Here is a 17,979-nt window from a genome sequence, read left to right on the forward strand (position 1 = left end):
GCTCGGTAGGAGGTTCTTAGAGCAGTGAAGCTCTGATGAAGTTGCCGGCCCCTCTCTGTAACGGAGCTCTGCTGGGCGCATCAGGCAGTGAAGCAGCAGAGTGAAGACTGGAGGACAGGTCAGGTCATGGCCCCGAAAATTCAGCTGGTCAACAAGCAGAGCAGGGAACACAGCATCTCCCTGCTTATTTACCATCCCGGTATCTTGGGCAGTTGGCAGCAGCTGCATGGGCCAGGAGGAAGGGAGCTGTGCATTTAGGTTGGAAAGGGGGCGGGGCCATTCAGCCTGGTTGGCCCTTCACACTCACGGGCCCCATAGCAACTGCCTAGTCTGCCTATATGGGCAGTACGTCAGTGTCCTCATGGACTCCATTCCTACAGAGACTCATCTAAAGGTCTTATCAGCTGTATTCAGGATCATAATCCCTGACAAGTAGAACAGTTAGGAGGCAGAGGAAGCTTTTTTGCTCAGTGTTCTGAAGTAACGTCCTTTTGTGTGATTAGGACAGATTTTTATTTTCCCTGATGATTGTTTCCTTGGCAAAAAGAGCCATTATAATTAATCAAATGCATCTGGGAATATATTTATAATAAAGAATTATTTAAGTATTTTCAGTCATTGTAGTATCTGAATTACCAGAGAACAACATTATGACCAAGCACTGTACATGTAAAACTTTTCACTTCGAAGGTGTGCTGTTCTAACAGGCTCCTAGTCTAGAGAAGAGACAGGTAGTGCCATGGCCTGTGGGAGCTGCAGAACCATATGTATGGTGTGAACTCTTGAGTACTGTGTAGTTAGTGGCCAGACAGCCTGGGATTTGTGCTGTATCCTGTGAATTGGACTCAAATCTACCATGTTGGAGTGGCCTCTTGATATATACCAACTGGCTTATCAAGAAGATGGTGATCCCAGAAATCTAAGTGACCCCCAAGTTGTCACAGTATATATACATGCATATTATATACAAACGTTGGCTACAGACATTAGACTAAAACATTTAGCAAATATTTAAAATTAATAACATAAATTGATTACTTTGAAGACACTGGGGCCTTCTATTTCTTTATACTTCTGCTCATCATAGTACTTCTGTCCTGAGTTCGGACTGCAGCAACATTGATAATATTGGCTTATGAGGAGATCAATCACTACTGAAGCCTACATGTAATAAACAAGAATAAAAGATAATGATATAAGTTGTTTTAGTTTAGATTACATTCTTAAACAGGTTGAAATGAAACACTCACCAGTCCAAAGTAGGATAGATAGGATCCAATGAATATCACCAATTCTAAAAATCTGAACTGTCCGCCCTGCACAGAGACAAATATCTAATGTATCACAAGTTCATGTTTTGTTCAAACATTTATGAATTCATCATGATCATCACTTCAATCTACTTATAGGGGTGGATTTACTAACATTACCATATTACAGCACATTCAACAAAGTCAATAGATACTTTTCAATTTTTTTTTATAAATAAGTCAAGTACAAATTCTTAACTTCCAGCATGATCTAATTGCCCATATTAAAAGGTTTTCCAGGACACCTATATTGATGGCCTATCCTCAGGATAGGTCATCATTATCTGATTGATGGGGGTTCAACTCCTGGCACCCCTGATGATTACCTGTTTGAAGAGGCAGAAGTACTCTGGGGAGGCCTGTTGCCTCCTCACAGCTATCCAAGCACAGTGCTGTACATTGTATAGCGGTTGTGCTTGGTATTGCAGTTAAGGACCATTCAGTTGAATGGGACTGAACTGCAACTAGGTCATGTGATCAATGAATGTGACATCACTGGCCTAGGAAGAGTCCAATGCACTCACAGGAGCTGATTACCAGGTCCCCACTATCATATATTGGTGACCTATTCTGAAAATAAAAACCAACACAAAAATGATAAACACATCCTGCATGATATGATAGATAAATAAATAAATGTACATGGCTACAATTAAAGACAAAACACAACAGCACTCTCAAAACTCTAAATGCAAAATAATACAACAGCACTCTCAAAACTCTAAATGCTAAATTGTAGCTGGCCAGCTAAGACTTGTCCTAGGTTGCTAATATAGCTTAACTGTTTATACCTCTCTCTCTCTCTCTCCATATATATATATATATATATATATATATATATGTATGTATATATATATATATATATATAATTACACCATGAGGGGTTGTGTCTGGCAAGGCAGGTATTTTCTTCCCAGCATGTGCGGCTGGGCTGGTTTCCAGCTAGGTGAGGTCAAATACCGGACCGGAGTTTAAGTGCTGTCCGGATTTTTGCAGCACCTGGCTGTCCTTAAATAGGCAGCTGGGCTCATCAGAGATGTCTCTGCTTTTGGGATCTGAGGCTTTGTGCCGTACTGGAGGGCTGAGAGCCGCATGCTGGGGAAACAGGCCCCCTAAAGCCTGCTGTGGACTACTGGAGGCAGAACTGCCAGCAAGGTGACTTGTGTTATATGAACTTTCCATTGTGTGTGAATTAACACAAGACTGCAAAGTTATGTGCTGTTTTGTGCAATTGCCTCAAGTGTGAATAAACACTGACTTTTTGAGTTAAGAACTTGTATTTTGCCTCTATACTGCGCTCGTTTACCCTATCTACCAGAGCGAAACCCCACAATATATACACTAATACTGTATTTTATATGATAAAAAATAGCAAATATATTTTGGTCAAAAATATCTGAACCCACCTACGGTACCTGGCCAGGTTACCTCATTCCATGCAGGAACCTACTCTAAATGTAATACCTATCTCTATGCTAGTGGGCATTTACGTTCAGGAGAGCACAACCTGCACATATACTGTGTTGCTATTTGTTACCTCTGCGTGCATTTACGCATCCAATGACAGGAAGAGCAAATGCTACATGTATCACCTAAATAGAGTAGGTTTTTGCCTGGTAAGAGTTCACATTGCCAGGGTAGGTGGGCTCAGATATTTCTTCATCAAAATATATTTGCCAAGAACTTCTGTTTTCTGTTTTATTCTTTGTAGTACATACTCGGAGGTGTGACCACATCAAAGTCTGAATGCACTCCTATTATCTCCCCTATTCCACATGCTGTTTTTAATTAGGTGAAGTGAGTTTGCTCTTTCTCTCATTGGATGCTTAAATGCATGTAAAGGCAACAAGTAGCAACAGGTTCTGTTCTCCTGAATGTAGGTGACCACTGGCATAGAGATAGGTATTAAATAGAGTAGGTTGCTGCCTGGAATGAGCTCACCTTGCCAGGTAGGTGGGCTCAGATATTTTTTATCAAAATATATTTTCCAACAACCACATTTTTTTTCATTACATCCAGTAATAGTTAATATACAGATTTGCATTTAACGTTTTGAGAGTGCTGTTGTGTGCTGTCTAGCCCAGTGGTGGGCAAACTTTTTTGTCAACTGAGCCAAATATCGCCAAAACCACGATTGAAATTTCTTTTGAGAGCCACATTTTTAAAACCTAAAATATTGCGTCAACAGTACCAGTGAGGACTATTAGGGCTCATGCACACGAACGTGTGCCCGCCGTTGCCATATTGCAGGCCACATACGGCGGGTCCGCAATACACGTGCACTGGCTGTGTGCAGCCCGCATCATGGACCCATTCACTTCAACATGCACTACTTTTTTGCGAAGCTGGCAGTCGGATGTGGATTGCAAACCCCATTCAAGTGAATGGGTCCGCGATCCTCATGCAGCTGCCCCATGGTCTGTGTCCGTGCATTGCGGACCGCTATTTGCGGTCCGCAGCACAGGCACAGCGCCCTTACATCTGTGGGCATGAGCCCAGAGTGTCGTTTCACATACTTTTATGTGTACTTTCTTTTATTTGGATCTTGATTATTATTTCATTTTATCTTTATCATTTTTTACTTTTATTAAACTTGTCTGCAGATGTGGATGTAATGTGGCTGACGCACTTATGGGGGATACAGTGGAGGAAATAATTATTTGACCCCTCACTGATTTTGTAAGTTTGTCCAATGACAAAGAAATGAAAAGTCTCAGAACAGTATCATTTCAATGGTAGGTTTATTGTAACAGTGGCAGATAGCACATCAAAAGGAAAATCGAAAAAATAACTTTAAATAAAAGATAGCAACTGATTTGCATTTCATTGAGTGAAATAAGTATTTGAACCCTCTAACAAAAAAGACTTAATACTTGGTGGAAAAACCCTTGTTTGCAAGCACAGAGGTCAAACGTTTCTTGTAATTGATGACCAAGTTTGCGCACATTTTAGGAGGAATGTTGGTCCACTCCTCTTTGCAGATCATCTCTAAATCCCTAAGGTTTCGAGGCTGTCTCTGTGCAACTCTGAGCTTGAGCTCCCTCCATAGGTTTTCGATTGGATTAAGGTCCGGAGACTGACTAGGCCACTCCATGACCTTAATGTGCTTCTTCTTGAGCCACGCCTTTGTTGCCTTTGCTGTATGTTTTGGGTCATTGTCGTGCTGGAACACCCATCCACGACCCATTTTCAGTTTCCTGGCAGAGGGAAGGAGGTTGTCGCTCAGGATTTCACGATACATGGCTCCGTCCATTTTCCCGTTTATGCGAATAAGTTGTCCTGTGCCCTTAGCAGAAAAACACCCCCAAAGCAAAATGTTTCCACCCCCATGCTTGACGGTGGGGACGGTGTTTTGGGGGTCATAGGCAGCATTTTTCTTCCTCCAAACACAGCGAGTTGAGTTAATGCCAAAGAGCTCTATTTTGGTCTCATCAGACCACAGCACCTTCTCCCAGTCACTCTCTGAATCATTCAGGTGTTCATTGGCAAACTTCAGACGGGCCTGCACATGTGCCTTCCTGAGCAGGGGGACCTTGCGAGCCCTGCAGGATTTTAATCCATTGCGGTGTAATGTGTTTCCAATGGTTTTATTAGTGACTGTGGTCCCTGCTAATTTGAGGTCATTAACTAACTCCTCCCGTGTAGTTCTAGGATGCTTTTTCACCTTTCTCAGAACCATTGACACCCCACGAGGTGAGATCTTGCGTGGAGCCCCAGAGCGAGGTCGATTGATGGTCATTTTGTGCTCCTTCCATTTTCGAACAATCGCACCAACAGTTGTCACCTTCTCTCCCAGCTTCTTGCTAATGGTTTTGTAGCCCATTCCAGCCTTGTGCAGGTCTACAATTTTGTCTCTGACATCCTTGGACAGCTCTTTGGTCTTTCCCATGTTGGAGAGTTTGGAGTCTGCTTGATTGATTGATTCTGTGGACAGGTGTCTTTTATACAGGTGACTAGTTAAGACAGGTGTCCTTAATGAGGGTGACTAATTGAGTAGAAGTGTCTAACCACTCTGTGGGAGCCAGAACTCTTAATGGTTGGTAGGGGTTCAAATACTTATTTCACTCAATGAAATGCAAATCAGTTGCTATCTTTTATTTAAAGTTATTTTTTCGATTTTCCTTTTGATGTGCTATCTGCCACTGTTACAATAAACCTACCATTGAAATGATACTGTTCTGAGACTTTTCATTTCTTTGTCATTGGACAAACTTACAAAATCAGTGAGGGGTCAAATAATTATTTCCGCCACTGTATCTGTGGCTGACGCACTTATGGGGGATATCTGTGGCTGAAACATATATAGCATAAGATGCTATATATGTGCCCTCCACAGATATCCCCCCAGAAGTGCCCTCCACAGATATCCCCCCCCAGAAGTGCCCTCCAGTAAGTAAAATAATGTATTAGTGGGGGGGAAGGGAGGAGGCAGGGACACTTGCTGCAGGGCTGGTGCTCCTACCTTTCTGCTGCAGGACATTTCGCTCCTCCTGTGCGGCGGCCTCTTCACCACTCCTCATGTGGCTGGTGTTCTGCCGAAAGTCCGCCGCTGCCCGCCCTTCTGCTGCTGTGCGCAGCGTGACATCTCACCCTCCGTCATGCGCCTCCTGCCCCGCCTGCCTGCTTCATTCATAAAGTGGAAGGAGCAGACAGACGGGCAGGAGGCGCATGACGGACATTTTGCAAGCAGCTTGAGCGGCGTGATATGGCTGCGCGGCCGCCCACCAGCCAGCCCGCACCAAAGAGCCGCATTCAAGGATCTAAAGAGCCGCTTGTGGCTCGCCAGCCGCACTTTGCCGACCACTGGTCTAGCCTGACAGAATCCTATCTCCTGATTTCTCCAGAAAATTCTTGGTGCAAGAACAATGCAGATGCCTACTATCATAATGGTTTATTAACCTAAAAACAGATCTTAGCTATTTTTATTGAATACACATATAATTATGATTGCTTCTGTATAATATATGGCTACTGATAGTATTGATTCTTGTATGTTCACAACATGGCTGTTTCTTACTTCCTTGTTTTGCTATGTCTTTTTGTAGCATGGAATTGCTCCTCCTGGTATACGGATGTGTTTTCATGTTAGTTTTCATGCTATGATTAGTATCACAGTATGCACTTGAAATATGTAAGCAGTTATGAATGTTTCTAATTATTTACTTTCCATGGATTTAATAAAAGGCAAGCTTTTAAAAGTCCTTTGAGTATACAGTACTGAGGATAGGTCATCAATATAGGAGTCTCAGAAAACCCCTTTAATTCCTGACTGCCATACCACAGCATTGTGAAGTAACTATTGCTCCATATTAACGGACTTATCCAGAATTAGAAAAACATAGCTGCTTTATTCCAAAAGAGGCCTACATGTGTCCATTGGTTGTGCCTGGCATTGTAGCTCAGCTCCAATGAATGAAATGGACTGAACTGTGATACCACACACAATCTGTGGACAGGTGTGATACTGTTTTGTCTAGTCCTAGATAGCCACTTTGGGGAGCCACAGACAGCCAAGAACACTGCTTTGTTGTGGCCGTACTGATACATGAGGTACTGATACATTTCCTGACCAACATATGCAAAATGAGAGAACTTGAGCAACACCTGTTAAACTCAGTTTTCTAGAATCACATTCAGCAATATACAAATAAGCCATTATGTCCTGGTCTGTCGGACGTGATGAATCACATCCTACTGGAATGTTTATTACCGGCTTAAAACCTAGTTACTTAAAAATAAATGAAATCATTACTGTGCCATAGACTTGAATGTCAAATCGTATCCCATATGCCTTTATTAGAGTCCTCTGCTCTGTCTGATCTGCGGCCTTGTAGTACTTTGCAAATCTGTAGGCAAAGAACATTTTACATTTTCTAAGAACATAGTAAGTGAAAAAAATAATATAGACAAAAAGATACTCAAATGCACATTAATGCTCTTTGTGCAGTAATTTATTCTGCTATCATATAAAAGACATTTTGGGTAGAAATGCTCAGTCACTTCTATAAACCTCTTAAAATCGGAAAAAAGCTATATTCTAAAATCATTAGACTGCACTCAGCACATATACCAAAGGCTTCACAATTTGGGCAACAATTAGATATAAAACTAAACATGTTTTCAAAATATAAATACTTATTCTCCATTATTGAAAATGAAAAAAGCTGTTGATTAGGAACTAGCAAATCAGTTTGTAACAAACCAGGTTAGTTACGAAATTTCCTAAATTTTGTCCAGCAGATCAACCTGAAGCTTTTCTAATCTCACAGAAAGACAATTGAAAATGTTCTGTTCCTAAATTAATAAAGCTCACTGCCTAAAAGAATGGTTAAAAGTAACATAACAGAACTTTATTGGATCAATATATACTAAAACACGGCTAATCCCTCTATTTTATGTATAGAGATAGGTAAATGGGTAATATGCTGGGTGAGGGTATATATGTGTACTCCCATCACTGTGCAAAAGACAGCGTATACAGACTGGTAGTGCTGATTGACATACACACTAGCCAGAGATCAGTCCGCAAGTCTCCCCAAGAAAAACAGGACAAAAATGGTCCACAGGATAGACTGGGCTGCTGTGATTGTGCAGTCCCAGTCGTGCAACCACTCAGCACCATATCAGGACCAGGCAATAGTCACTGTTCTGGATAAATATAGTGTGCCTAAATTGTAAAGGGGTCCAATTCAGTGTTCCGGGCTAGGCACAATGGTGTCAATGGATCCAATGACACCATTGTGCCTAGCCCTAACCTTACAAGAGGAACCCCATAATAAATAAAAATAAAAAAACACTGAAACAATTGCCATTTTTATCCCCTTCACCTCCACAATTTTTTTTATAAAAAGTAATCAAAAAGATGTATGCACCCCAAAATAATACCAATAAAAACTATAGCCCGTCCTGCAAAAAACAAGCCCCTACACTGCTACATTGGTGAAAAAATAAAAAAAGTTATGGACTTTAGTATATGACGATGCAAAATCTAATTTATTTTTAACACAAAAGTGATTTTATGCTGAAAAAGTAGTAAAACATAAAAAACTATATTAATTTAATATCGCCCTGCAGAATAAAATTATAATATCATATTTAATGCAAGAGGAACCCCATAAAAAGTAAAAATAAGAAACACTGACACAATCTCCATTTTACCTACTTCATCTCCACAAAAAATGTTATAAAAAGTGATCAAAAAGACATATGTACCCCAAAATGATACCAATAAAAACTACAACCTGTCCCGCAAAAAACAAGCCCTCACACAGCTACATTGGTGAAAAAATTTAAATGTTATGGTCCCTGAAAACAATTTCAGCAAATTATATGCAAGAAAATCCTAATGCCACTCCTTCCCTTCTGAATGCTACAGAGGGTAGCGTTTTAACTGTCTGAGTGATAACGTGAAATGCTAGGCCGAAATCTGTGTCAGGGCATCTCCAGACAGTTAGATTTTTTTTGGGGTGGGGGGGTGGTTGGAATAATAGCAATATATGTCTGTCTTACAATACAGATGGTGGCATTTTAAATCTCTGAGTGAAAAGATGAAATACTAGGCCAAAATCTGTATCTATGCATCTCCAGACAATTCAAGTTTTTTTGGGGTGGCTGGAAAAATAGAAATATATGAGTATCTTACAACACAGAGGGTAGTGTTTTGAATCTGAGTGATAATGTGAAATCCTAGGACAAAATCCGAAATGGTGCATCTCTAGACAATTCAAGTGTTGATGTGGGGGAGGGGGAGGGATAATTTCGTAGTAGGTTGACACTAGAAAAAGTTTTTTCCGAATTGCCATATTTGAACACACTTAAGAAATTTGGCCCAAATCCATTAGTAGCACCAATACTGCATTATTTCCAAAGTCAATTGTCAGTAGGAGTGTCTATAGTATGTTTGTGGAAAGAGAAAGGCATTTTATTGTGCTTCCTTGTCTTTAAAGGGGTTTTGCCATCTCAGACAATGGGGGCATATCGCTAGGATATGCCCCATTGTCTAATAGGTGTGGGTCCCACCTCTGGGACCCACACCTACAACGAGAACGGAGCTGGGAAATGAACGGAGGGCACACTGCGCATGCGCAGCCACCCTCCATTCATTTCTATGGGGACTCTTTTTCCGTCTGCCCCATAGAAATGAATGGGAGCAGGGGCCGCGCGTGTGCGGTGCGCTCCCATTCACTTGTATGGGAGCAAAGGGGCGTAGCTCTTGGTGGTGGACGGTCCTCCAGCCACAGCTCTCCCGGCTCCATTCTCCTTGTAGGTGCGGGTCCCAGAGGTGCGACCCCCACCTATCAGACAATGGGGGCATATCCTAGCGATATGCCCCCATTAAATGTGATGGGAATACCCCTTTAAAGGCTATGTACACCTTCAGGGACAATTTTTTTATGATTGCATTTTACTCATTTGGGGCTAAAAATAGTTTTTTCAATTGGTCTTTATTAAGATTATTGAGCCGTTCTGTCACATAGGGTTAACAGTTTTTCTAGTTGTGTGCTTCTTACTTTCACTTTGTGCAGGTCATCTAATAACCCTTATCTCTAAATTACTAAAAGGTAATAAACACTTATTTCAGCCACATTCTTATTAGTAAGATGAGTGTTTATAAGGTCTGAGAGCAGAGATAAGAAGCCCATCAGCTCCCTGCCTGACGGAGCAGAGAGAATATTCGGATCCTGCTAACAGATCATCTCAGCTCTGTACAGAGAAAAAGACTCCATATTTTTAATGAAGACCAATTTTTTTTTAAATGACTTTTTAGCTCATAATGAGTACAATGCACTGATAAAAAAAAATGCTCCCAAAGGTGTACATAGCCTTTAAGTTTCAGAAAACAGACTTGCAAACCGTTCCATACTTTGTGTTACTATGTACATTTGGCCCAAATGTCAAAAATACGGATGTGTTTCAAAAGAAAGACTCAGGGCTAAAGATGAGTGAATCGAAGCTGCCGAAGTGGAATTCGATCCGAATTTCAGGAATTATTCGATTTGCACCGAATCCGAGTTTCTTCACGCTCTGTGGTAACAAATCACATTTTTTCCTAAAATGGCTGCTGCACATGTTAGGACATAGAGCAAGAAACTCTGGGAACGAGGGATCACCCATAATGCCATGCATGCAGCCAATAAGCAGCCAGCCAGCCCTGTGATGTCACAGCCCTATAAATAGCCTCAGACATCTTGGATTCAGCCATTTTCCAGTGTACTTAGTGCAGGGAGAAACGTTAGCAGGTTCTAGGGACAGTGCTAGGAAAGACTTGAAAACTTATATTTTGTTCAATAGAAGTTCAGGGAAAGAGCATTAGAAGTGGAGAGAAAGGATAGGGGGGATTATTACACAGTATTGAAGCAGAACAGTGTTCAAAAGGGGTGTTTACAGCCTGGGTAATAGGAACAATCCTATTACACTTTGCTGCACTGACTGGGGATCCAAATTGCCATTATACTGCTGCTCATTTCAGGGTTGCAATACCTCTGTAATTTCAGCAAACCGTTCTTGTTATTGGGGTCTTATTAGCCCTTGTGTGATGCAGTTATATATATACATTGAGGAACAGAAGTATTTGAACACCCTGCGATTTTGCAAGTTCTCCCACTTAGAAATCATGGAGGGGTCTGAAATCAACATTGTAGGTGCATTCCCACTCTGAGAGACAGAATAAAATTAAAAAAAAATCAGGAAATCACGTATGATTTTTAAAGAATGTATTTGTCTTGCACTACTGAACATAAGTATTTGAACACCTAGAAACAGCTAGAATTCTGGCCATCAAAGACCTGTTACTGTGCCTTTAAAAGGTCCACCTCTACTCCACTCATTAATCTAACTTAGTAGCACGTGTCTGAGCCCTTTAAAGATACCTGTCCACCCCACAGTCAGTCAGATGCCAACTACTACCATGGGCAAGACCAAAGAGCTGTCAAAAGACACCAGAGACAAAATTGTGGACCTCAACAAGGCTGGAAAGGGGTACGGTGCAATTGCCAAGCAGCTTGGTGAAAATATATCAACTGTTGGAGCAACTGTTAGAAAATGGAAGAGGCTAAAGAAAGACGACTGTCCGTCTCCCTCGGACTGGGGCTCCATGCAAGGTTTCACCTTGTGGAGTATCACTGATGATAAGAAAGGTGAGGAAACAACCCAGAACTACAAGGGAGGAGCTGGTCAATGACATGAAGAGATCTGAGACCATAGTTTCAAAGGTCTCTGTCTGTAGAACACTACGCCATCATGGTTTCAAATCATGCATTGCACAGAAGGTTCCCCTGCTCAAGTCATCACATGTGCAGGCCCATCTGAAGTTTGCAAATGACCATCTGGATGATCCAGAGGAGGCATGGGAGAAAGTAATGTGGTCAGATAAGACCAAAGTAGAACTTTTTGGTCTAAACTTCACTCGTTGTGTTTGGATGAAAAAGAAGGATGAGTTGCATCCCAAGAACACGATCCCTACTGTGAAGCATGCAGGTGGTAACATCATGCTTTGGGGGTGCTTTTCTGTGAAGGGGACGGGACGACTGCACTGTATTAAGGAGAGGATGAATGGGGCCATTTATTCTGAGATTTTGAGCAACAACCTCCTTCCCTCAGTCAGAGCATTGAAGATAGGTCATGGCTGGGTCTTCCATCATGACAACGACCTGAAGCATACAGCCATGATAACCAAGGATCGGCTCCGTAAGAAGCATATCAAGGTTCTGGAGTGGCCTAGCCAGTCTCCAGACCTAAATCCAATAGAACATCTTTGGAGGGAGCTGAAACTCTGTGTTGCTCAGCGACAGCCCTGAAACCTGACAGATCTAGAGGAGATGTGTGTGGAGGAGTGGGCCAAAATCCCTGTTGCAGTGTGTGCAAACCTGGTCAAGAACTACAGGAAACATTTGACCTCTGTAATTGCAAACAAAGGCTTCTGTACCAAATATTAACACTGATTTTCTCAGGTGTTCAAATACTTATGTTCAGCAGTGCAAGACAAGTACATTTAAAAAAAAAAAATCATACAATGTGATTTCCAGATTATTATTATTTTCTCTCAGAGTGGGAATGCACCTACAATGTGAATTTAAGACCCCTCCATGATTTCTAAGTGGGAGAACTTGCAAAATCACAGGGTGTTCAAATACTTCTGTTCCTCAATGTATGTTCTAATCTAAAGCCTTTTGTCATGTATTAGTGGGGGGGGGAAAGGGGGCTTATTAGCCGTTGTGTGTTGAAGTGAGAAAATTACTGCCCCTTTTGGTGTGTTTTAGTGGCAAAAAAATGTTTTATTTACCGTTCACGGCCGCAGTTATATGTTCTAAAGCCTTTTTTGGCATGTATTAGTGGCGAAAAAGAAACAGGGCTTATTAACCATTGTGTGGTGAAGTGAGAAAAATAAAGCTCTTTTTGGCGTTTATTAGTGGCAAAAAATAAAAATTATTTGCAGCTCATGGCTGTAGTTATGTTATAAAGCTTTTTTTGGCGTGCATTAGTGGGGGAAAAGAAAAAAGGGCTCATTAGCCATTTTGGAGTGTATTAGTGGCAAAAAAAAAAATTATTTGCTGTTAACAGCCCCATGTATATGTTCTAAAGCCTTTTTTTGGGCGTGTATTAGTGGGGAAAAAGAAAAAAGGCTTATTAGCCGTTGTGTGGTGAAGTGAGAAAATGAAAGCCCTTTTTGTCGTGTATTAATTTGCTTTTTATTTACTTATTTGATCTAACAGTATGTCAGACAGAGAAGTGACAGGCCTTGCACAGGGGATGGGTACAGGCCTAAATGTTTCTGGTGTAGGCAAAGGTCACAGCAGAGTAAGGGGGAGTGGCAGCAGGGATCACTTCGAGAGGCCTGAGCTCCCAGTGTCAGCTAGCGGTCGTGTCTTGACCAGCAACCCAGAGGTTTTGAATGGTTGACTCGATCTTCAACTTCGTCGCAAGTGACATCAGACACCCTCAGCCAAGAGTCGGTGGGTTCATCAGACACAACTTAGTTGGCATGGCCCACCTGTTCTTAACCTGCCTCTGTCCTTTTCTGTTCCCTCAGCAAGAGTACTATATGCTGTGGGCTCAGCTCCACTATACAGCAAGGACGAGCTGCTAGAGGACAGTCAGCAGCTACTGCCCAGCCAAGATCCGGAGGAGACATCCGCTGCTTCCTCCAGTAGGCGGGCAAGTAGTCATGAGGAGAGTGGCATGGGAGCTGGTGTTGCGAGCGGTCAGGCTCCTGGATCAGAGACCGTTGAGGAGGACATCAGTGACATGCAAACAGTACTCGATGATGATGTAGCCGATCGCAATTGGGAGCCAGGTGAATTAGGGGCTTCATCATCATCTGGAGAAGAGGGTGGCACCTTGTGCGTGAGACAGCAAGTCGGTATGCGTGGCCAGGAGTCAGCAGGTTGTCAGAAGTGGGAGGTCGGAAGCCAAATGTGCCCGGGGTAGACCACCTGCTTCGCAGGAGCCTACCAGCCCGGAAAGTAGTGGTGCAGGGGTTCACGGATAGTGATGGACGAACATCAGCCGGGACCGTTCGCGAATGCACGTTTGCGATCAAATACTTACTAGAAGTGCACAAATAGTCCCACAACATGGACAGTGACATACCAGAGGGGGATCATTGGCAAAAATTCCCACAAAAAAATATGTATTTTAATCAGGGGCCATTTTTATGCGTCTTAAAGGGAAACTCTCAAAAATGTGCCCTGCTGGAGCCTAGAAAAAAATTATTTAGGCCACAGGAGTACAGGCCCCAAAAATTAGGCATTCATCTGACAGAAAATAACTTGTAAGTATGTGGTTGGAGGTACATTATGCGGTCACTGGATAAAAATTTTACTGTAGGCCACAGGAGTACTGTCACGGCTTGGTGGTAGTTTGCCATGAAACTTTCGCAGCTCATGATGGTTGCCGGTGGCTGGTTTGTATAGGGTTAAGGTGTGTGCAAGGTGGAGCTAGGTGTGGCCTCTTGGCTCTTATTGTTCTGAATTGTGAGCCTGAGGTCAGATTGTCTTCAGTGTCTTGAGGAGCTGGTGCTATTCCATCTGCCCAGTCCTTGAGGGCCACCTTATGAGACAAACTGTCACGGTGGGGAGTGGGGGATACCCCCCACCATACAATGTGGGGGAAAATAGGGTAGGAGCTAGGACTGGAAACAGGGAAAAGGGAGCTGGTAACCAACTACTGTAAGTATTCCTAAATACTATTACTGACCTCCTGACTGTATGAGCCACCCTCGATGGTAGGGGGGCTCATACAGTCAGGAGGTTAGGAATAAACCTTTTATGCCGCTGTATATACATATGACAAGTACTATTCTTTGTTCTGGTTGGTGGCGGATATGTGTGGGCTTGCATGAGGAAATTCAATTACACGTGGTCGTCACAGGTGTTGAATTCCTCTAAGATCCATGCCTCATTCATTTTTAGAAATGCGAGGTAGCCCACACTGCAGCAAAACCGCAAACCAATGCTGCACTACCCAAATGCACTATATAGAAAGTATATACTTGGAATATAACACCCCTGCTTCAATCAGTTTTTTTGTGGGGCAACTGGTATATCACACCAGTAGAAATTATTTGTTCCAATGGCATTTGTGACTCTGTGTAGCTGAGGTAACGCAGCTAAACCGCAAACAAATGCTGCACTACCCAAATGCACTATATAGAAAGTATATTATTGATATATAACACCCCTGCTTCAATCAGTTTTTTTGGGGGGCAACTGGTATATCACACTAGTAGAAATATTTTGTTCCAATAGCATTTGGCACTCTGCGTAGCTGCAGTATCGCAGCAGAACCGCACACAACTGCTGCACAATACAAATGCACTATAATATACTTTCTATGTTAGAAAGTATATTATAAGTATATGACACCCCTCTATATCACACCTATCGATAGCACACCTATACCAGTCCTTAAAAGGACTTTTATGGCCCTATTAGCTAGTGTTTGGGGTCCCTAAAAGTCTGTCCCTGCTCCACACAGCAACCTTTCCCTACATTGGCAAAAGACTGAATGTAAAATGGCAGCCAGATCAGGTTTATTTATAAGCTAGGGAGTATGTCTATGTGCTGTAACGTCTAAATTTGCTGTCCTGTACCACCTGATGGATGTGTCATGGGTCAAAGTTCTTCACAATGTAAAAGAAAATGGCGCAGGCGGACATCTCCATATGTTCACATGTTCGGTGAATCGCGAACGAGCAAAGTTTGCAGCAAAACAACCGCCGGGCGAACCGCAAGGCAATCTATATTCACCACCACTGACATTTGACATCTTAGAGAAGGCAGCAAGAGCGGGGACCACGCTCCTTGGGCTGACCTAGGTACTGTCGTCCGATGTCACAAATGGCTGCGCATCGGTAAGGTCTGGGAATGGATGGGAAAATAATTCCTCTTACTCTAGTGGAAGGGCTATGATAGTTGTGGTGGTGTATTTAGGGGTGCACACAGCAGAGAGTGAGGAGGGTGCAGATACAGAGGACGAGGAGGGTGCCTGGTGCACCTGCCCGACTCCTACTACCCCTGCGGAATGGCCTGCCTCTTCCTCTACCTGTCATTTTCAAAATTACCCTGTGCCTAAGTCCCTAGAGAAGAGCAGTATTTGTGGAAGCAGGTATATTGCAGGCCTCAATCAATATTTGGTGGAAACAGGTATATCGAACCCCTTAATCGGTATTTTGTGGAAGCAGATATTGTCTGGGAAGGTCTGGGAATGGATGGGAAAATAATTCCTCTTAATCGAGCAGAAGGGCTATCATAGTTGTGGTGGTGTATTTGGGGGTGCACACAGCAGAGAGTGATGAGGGTGCAGATACAGAAGATAAGGAGGGTGCAGAAGCAGAAGGGTGAGTGAGCCACTCAACCAACTCTGGTGCGCCCTTTAAGTAATCGCACGCGCCTTCTCCAACTTCCCACTTCGGCTCCGGCCTGGTGCACCTGCCCGACTCCTACTACCCCTGCAGAATGGCCTGCCTCATCCTCTGCCTGTCATTTTAAAAATGACCCTGTGCCTAAGTCCCTAGAGAAGAGCAGTATTTGTGGAAGCAGGTATATCGCAGGCCTCAATCAATATTTGGTGGAAACAGGTATATCGAACCCCTTAATCAGTATTTTGTGGAAGCAGGTATATCGCAGGCCTCAATCACTATTTGGTGGAAACAGGTATATTGAAGCCCTTAATCAGTATTTTGTGGAAGCAGGTATATTGCAGGCCTCAATCAATATTTGGTGGAAACGGGTATATCGAGCCCCTTAATCAGTATTTTGTGGAGGCAGGTATATTGCAGCCCTCAATCAGTATCTTGTGGAAGCAGGCATATCAAACCCCTTAATCAGTATTTTGTGGAAGCAGGTATATCGCAGGCCTCAATCAATATTTGGTAGAAAAGGGTATATCAAACCCCTTAATCAGTATTTTGTGGAAGCAGCAGGTATATCAAACCCCTTAATCAGTATTTTGTGAAAGCAGGTATATCACACCCCTCAATATTTTTTTTTTGCCACAACAGTTATATCACACCACCCTGTTTATTTGGGGCAACAGGTAAATCGCAGCTCTCAATCAGTATTTTGGGGCAACACGTATATATCACACCTGTTGCAAATAGTTGTTCCAATATATATAGCTGCGGTATCGCAGCAGAACCGCACACAACTACTGCACAATACAAATGCACTATAATATACTTTCTATGTTAGAAAGTATATTATAAGTATATCACACCCCTCAGTATATCACACCTATTGATAGCACACCTATACCAGTCCTTAAAAGGACTTTTGTGGCCCTATTAGCTAGCGTTTGGTGTCCCTAACAGCCTGTCCCTGCTCCACAAAGCAACCTCTCCCTACACTGGCAAAACACAGAATGTAAAATGGCTGCCAGATCGGGTTATTTTATAGGGTGGGGGGGGTGTCCATGTGCTGAAATGTCTCAATTGGCTGTCCTGTCCCACCTGATGGATGTGTCATGGATCAAAGTTCAGTGCAATGCAAACTAATATGGCGCTGGCAGACATCGCCATATGTTCGGTGTATCGTGAACGCGCAAAGTTCGCCATGAAACAACCGCCAGGCGAACCATAAGGCCATCTCTATTCACAGAGGCAGTGGTGGTAGCAGTCAGTCAGTGCAGAGTGTTGGGGGTAAAATCACCAACTCAGCGGTGTGGCAGTTTTTTTTTAAGCAGCTGGGGGAGATGAACATGGCCATTTGTCGAGTCTGTGGGCAGTAGGTGAAGCATGGCCAGGGTGCCAATGTTGGCACCACGGCCCTGTGTCAACATATGCAGTGTCACCATAAAGTGGCCTGGGAGAACCGTGGCTCCAATGTTGTGGTCCAGCCTGCCACAGCTACCACTGCATCACCCAGTGGTATGCACCCGATTTCAGGCAGTCAAGGCTCCACCAACTCAGCTGAAGGAAGCTATCTGTCCTTCCCATCATCTGCTGGTCCTGATGCTCCTGCTCCCCCTCCTTCTAGTCAGTCATTCCATCAGCAATCAATCACCAAAGCGATTACCAAATGAGACAACAGTATGTGTGTACTCATCCAACGGCGCAGAAGCTGAACATGCTCCTGGCCAAGTTGCTGGTGCTGCAGTCCCTCCCTTTCCAAATAGTGGACTCTGCACCTTTCAGAGAACTGATGGCTTGTGCCGAGACAAGGTGGAGAGTCCC

The 17,979-nt window shown here is 43.1% G+C and overlaps 1 protein-coding gene across 3 annotated transcripts in view; it reads right to left on the reverse strand.

The window, feature by feature from the left end:
• P2RX7 (purinergic receptor P2X 7) overlaps positions 1-17,979 on the reverse strand; it is a 173,979-nt gene that overhangs the window by 24,728 nt on the left and 131,272 nt on the right. For all 3 annotated transcript variants that reach the window (XM_044275759.1, XM_044275758.1, XM_044275757.1), the window contains 3 exons: positions 7,063-7,156; positions 1,251-1,316; positions 1,039-1,161 (listed from right to left, as the gene is read on the reverse strand). In XM_044275759.1, the coding sequence (XP_044131694.1) occupies positions 1,039-1,161; positions 1,251-1,316; positions 7,063-7,156 (283 nt within the window). The remainder of the gene's footprint in view (positions 1-1,038; positions 1,162-1,250; positions 1,317-7,062; positions 7,157-17,979) is intronic.

This window comes from Bufo gargarizans, chromosome 1 (assembly GCF_014858855.1).
Source record: "Bufo gargarizans isolate SCDJY-AF-19 chromosome 1, ASM1485885v1, whole genome shotgun sequence".
NCBI lineage: Eukaryota > Metazoa > Chordata > Amphibia > Anura > Bufonidae > Bufo > Bufo gargarizans.